The 5,420-nt window shown below is 36.1% G+C and overlaps 1 protein-coding gene across 1 annotated transcript; it reads left to right on the top strand.

The window, feature by feature from the left end:
- Positions 1–2,271: 2,271 nt before the first annotated feature.
- On the top strand, positions 2,272–3,571 carry LOC113704775 (uncharacterized). The gene is made up of 3 exons (XM_072061087.1): positions 2,272–2,295; positions 2,378–2,962; positions 3,131–3,571. The coding sequence occupies exons 1-3, from the start codon at positions 2,272–2,274 to the stop codon at positions 3,569–3,571; spliced, it is 1,050 nt and encodes a 349-aa protein (XP_071917188.1).
- Positions 3,572–5,420: the final 1,849 nt, after the last annotated feature.

The raw sequence follows: 5,420 nt of genomic DNA, 5'->3' as shown, positions 1-5,420 counted from the left end.
ATATACAGATACGGATACTCGTTCACATATTAAAACAGTAATAGACAGGAGAAAGAAAGCAAGCGGGTCAGTGAAACTCACACCAAAAAGCAAAAAAGGAAAAAGAAAGTTAAGGACTTTCTGTTGGTCAGTAATGGAGAAAAATGCTGAAATAGTGAACTGATTATGCAATAAAACATCAACAAACCAGAAGCCCAACAAAAGTATAGATCAGACAGCAGCACCAAAACGTCTAGTTTAGACTAGAAGGGAAAGACTAGCTTATTGCTAAGGAATGGAAAGAGATATATCCATCAAATATGATGCATCAGGAGGGTATCAGCCACTACATAAAATCTATTCAATTTTTTTTTTCAGAAAAAAATTAAAAAAGCTAATTAATCATCAGGGAAGTTGAACTTAAGTCTTCAGAGATTGGCCTGCCTCTTTATACTTGCCACATGCCTCTTGAGACGATTACAAGACTAAGGACTAATCCATCTTCTCTTGGTTTTCCTTTAAAGGATCATAAATTATGCACAAAGATCCTATCTTTTGTTTCAAGCATTCATACTGTATGCAATTAGACATATGTATATCTGTCCAAGGGATGCAAAATAGATGGAGAGGACCCTAAAGGGTAAACAGCAATCGGGAAGATACTATTCCCAAAGAACACTTCAAAATCGCAGAATGAAATTAGGTAAGCTAAATTCTTCAATTATCCAAAGGACACAACCTTGTTTTTCAATGGTAGCCAAGCACGTTGAGATCAAACACAACTGTAAAAGCTAAGGATATAACTTTGTTTTCCACGGGAAGCCAAACAGTCATGCTCATGAATGTCTCCGAATTCTTCATCCCCCACATTGAATTCCTTCACCAAAAAAATTTTGCAAAAAATAAAATTACGGCAAATTTTGCAAAATTTTGCAAAAAGAGATGATTAAATCCATGACTCAAACTAGCCACCAAAAAATTTTGCAAAAAAATACTTGGGGAAAAAATTTAGGCAAATTAATTGGGGAAAAATTAGGGAAACAAGTAGAGACATGAGAGGACCTACCTAAGCATTGACCCTGTAGAACTGGAGGACGGCAAGCTTGACTTTCTTCTTCTTGTGCTTCATTTTCTTGGGCTTGGTGTAGGTCTTCTTCTTGCGCTTTTTGGCGCCACCACGGAGGCAGAGGATGAGGTGGAGGGTGGACTCCTTCTGAATGTTGTAATCAGCTAGGGTGCAGCCGTCCTCCAGCTACTTGTCGGTGAAGATGAGGCACTGCTGGTCTGGGGGGATGCCCTCCTTATCCTGGATTTTGGCCTTGACATTATCGATGGTGTCAGAAGACTCCATCTCAAGGGTGATGGTCTTCCTCGTCAAGGTTTTCATGAATATCTGCATCTTTGATGACGGCGACTGCTGCCTCCGTTGCTGCTAGGGTTCTGGAAAATGAAAAAATGTGGTTGAGAATAAAGGAGTTGACTAAGGGATTGAGAGTGTGAAGAGTACTGAAGCCATCTGGATGTGGGGAGCAAGAGTGGTTCCGCGCCACTTTTTTTCATTTTTAGTTTGAACAAATTTCTGGTACTGGTCAATCAAGACAATTCAAGTCAATTTTTAGCTTCAATTTTTATTTAAATTTACTAATGTATTTCTAATCACTACTTCTTAACATATTTATTAAAAAATTATAATGGATGAAAATTTTTTGCTAAATTCAAAGAACTGGTAAATGTACTCTTTCTCAAGTTGTAATAGTTTATATAGTTGTTCTAACTAGAAACTTTCATTAATTTTTTCCAATTAAAAACCTATTATTATTTGAGTAACTATGACTAGTTTAATAAATCATCAAATTTAAAAAAAAAATTAATTAATATTGAGGCTCACAATTAAATAAATGCATTGGAGATGTTCAAGTTAGTGATGATACTATGTTGTCACTAATTATGCTATAGTTTTATTGACAAAAATTGGTCGTCAATAAATATAAACAGTGACAACAATGAAAAGTTGTCAAAGAAAGTGGTAGAATTACTGACAACTTTTATCAAGTTGTCACTATCGCAAAACTCGCGCCTTCCAAGTCCCATGGCGCGAAGTAGTTTTGTGACGACAATTAAGGGTAGTCACTGAAAACTTAGCTGCTTTGAGTCAATTGTGACAACCTTCAATGTCGTGACTAAACAACCTCATTTTGTGACGACTTTTTCTCATCACTAGGAAATGTTGTCACTAATGACCTTTTTTCTTGTAATGATGCATAAAGGGGGAGAACTACTTCAATAGGGGCTATGGAAGAGAGTGGGAGATGGAAGGTCAGTGAAGATTTGACATGACAGATGGATACCTGGGTTGGCTGATGGAAGAGTAACTACAGTTAAACCAATAGGATGTCAGCTCGAGCTTGTTCATGAGCTAATAGAAGGGGGAAAGTGGAAGAATGATCTCTTGCAGCACTGGTTTAATGAAACTGATGTGAATCTCATTACTAATATCCCCCTTAGCTTATATGATAGAAAAGACAGGTTATTTTGGAATTATAGCAAGTCTGGGATTTACACTGTGAAATCTGGTTATGCTGTTGCGAAGGAGCAAAGTGAAAAAGGGAATCAAAGACTTGCACCTGATCCGGAAATTAGCTGGGAAGTTAGAAAGCATACAGTATGGAAAAGATTGTGGGGTTTAAATGTGAAGATGAAACTGAAACATTTCTTATGGAGATGTCTGCAAAATGGAATGGCCACAAATGAAGCTCTATACAAGAGACTTGGAACCAGTAACAAGATATGTTACTGCTGTGGGGAGGAAACGGAAACAATCAAGCACATTTTCTTCTTCTACCCAAAAGCTAAAGTGGTATGGAAGTTAGCTCCCGTAAGGTGGGAAGGCTTAGTTGCACTACAAGGTAAATTATGGAGATGGTGGGAAGCTGTGATGCAAGTAGCAAAGGAAACACAAGGAGTAGATAGGATCAGGCTTACGGTGAACCTTTTATGGCAGATCTAGAAAGCGAGAAACAAGTTAACATTCTAGTGTGAGGTAGTGGATGCAAAAGAAATAATTGACAAGGCACAGCAGGAATGGATAGATTACGATGCAGCAAATGAATCGGACACAAGAACAACTTCAGCTCCTGAAATGGAACGATAGGTCCAGCAGCAGTGGGAGCCTCCCAAGGAAGGAACAATGATGATGAACATAGACGCAGCAATTTCAGCTAAAATGGTCAGATCAGGTTTGGGGATCATTGCAAGGAACTGGCGTGGGGTGATAGTGAAAGTGAAAGGAATCACTGACAGGAGGAAAGGGGATGCAGCCACAGAGGAAACTCTAGCAATCAGAAGTGCGCTGGAAATGGCTCAAGGTGCAGGATGGACAAACATAGAAGTCCAATCTGACTGCAAGTACGTTGTGAGCCTCATCAATACGGACAATGTCCAGGAAGGTAGACTCCAAACTCTCCTGGAAGACATTGATGTCCTGAAGAAAAGATTTGAAAGTTGCAATTTCTCTTTTGTCCCCAGAACTGCTAATAGTTGCAGCCATGAGTTGGCGCAATTTGTAGTCAAGGCAACTAGAAATTTTGAATAGGAAAGTTCATTCCCAGCTTGGCTTTCAGCATTAGCTAGAAAAGATATGGGGGTAGTTACCCCTTTTTGTAATTAGCCCTTGTACTATCAAGTGTTAATATCTATAAAAATGTTATCATTTGTCAAAAAAAAAAAACACCGAAAACTAAAAATGACTAAAATACCCTTGACTGATCAGTAGTCATTTCCAGATTTTGGCAGCAGAAGTATACCTCTGTATTTTAGCTTTTTGTCTATGAAAATTCGATGTGCTCATAAGAAATGTAGCCTTTAGGTCTTAGCTTCAAAATTCTTTAAGGATCAACTTAATCTAATGTGTGTAGCTCAAGTTATAGCTGAAATACCAGAACATGTCAAAGCAGCCGATCTTTTCTTCATTGTTTCATAATTGCATTTCATACTTTGAACATTTTGTATTTCATGTTCACTTGAAATCACTTCAAATCATCAACAATCATGCATATATCTTCTCACTTCACTCCATTTGATGATTTAGTTATTAAAACTTATAAAAACATGAAGATTTCAACACTTAAATCCATAGAAATGCAATCTTTAATCACAAAATGTAAAAATCACTAGAAACCTAATTATTTAGATATAAAAATGACTAAAACACACCAAAAACTAAGCAAAAAAACACACTAAAATCATGCAAATTTGACACTTATCAGTAGCAATTTAGTTATGTGAAGAAGCAAGAAACAGAAGGTGGTTGCTCTCTCCAGTGCAAAAGCTGAGTTCAAAGAAATGGTCAAAGGGGTGTGTGAACTTTTTTAGCTTAAGAAGTTGCTTACCAATATTGGTTGTGCTCCAATTTCTGAGATGGATTTATTTTTTGATAATAAAATAGCCGTTGATATTTCTCAAAATCCAATTCAGCATGACCAAACTAAACATGTGGAGGTTGATCGATACTTCATTAAATAAAATCTTGAAAATAAAGTGATATGGTTTCCATTTATGAAATCTAAAAATCAACTAGTTGATATATGCATCAAAACTTTGCCAATTAAGAACTTCTACAACTCACTTGATAAGTTGGGCATATATGATCTCTATGCACCAACTTGAGGGGAGTGTTGGAGTGAGTTACAGGTATGTATTTTGAATTTTAAATTATATATCAATTAGCGATATGATAATGATAAAATAGGTTAGTTACCATTGATGAGGATAGAATACGTTAGTTATCATTTTTATTTTTGTCTAGGTTCATTACATCTTATTATGTTGTAAGTCTACATATAGGGCATATATCATTGTAACTAGTGTGTGAAATACAGAATATTTCCCCAAACTTTTTTCTTTTTAACATTACTACAGCTCTAAAATCCTTACTAGCCATAATTCCACATCCGGAAATAGAAGAAGTCTGAAGAGCACTTTTTGTTTCTATAGTAGACATAATTGAATTTGGAATGTATGTTAATGTTAACTTCTATAAACGAAAAAGAAACTAACCAACTTATGACATCGAATTAGGTTTGGAAGGAAGCTAACTTAACTGTAATTTCTAAAATGAAAATAATTCCCAACAAGAAAACCCAAAATAAAATTACATTTAAATTGAAGTTATCTTAGTGATATTCTATGTATATTAATTAATTTATCACACAAGGATAGTAAAACAAAGAGCAAATGCCAGGTAATAGATGATGCATAGGACTTCCCCATTGCGAGGTTAGAATGTTGTCTAGCAAGGTTACCAATTCCTATCTCCATTTCCACCAAAACATAACCAATGCCTCATATGCCATGCGAGGTTTTATCTATTCTCTTCCTTTTGTTATGATAAGAAAAGACTTTTCACTCAGATTTCCAAAGTTTGCCCACTTCCACAATCACGG

The sequence above is a fragment of the Coffea arabica genome, chromosome 8e (genome assembly GCF_036785885.1).
Source record: "Coffea arabica cultivar ET-39 chromosome 8e, Coffea Arabica ET-39 HiFi, whole genome shotgun sequence".
NCBI classification, from domain to species: domain Eukaryota; kingdom Viridiplantae; phylum Streptophyta; class Magnoliopsida; order Gentianales; family Rubiaceae; genus Coffea; species Coffea arabica.
Note: the sequence above shows the minus strand (reverse complement) of the source record. Positions and strands in the feature narration are given on the sequence as shown.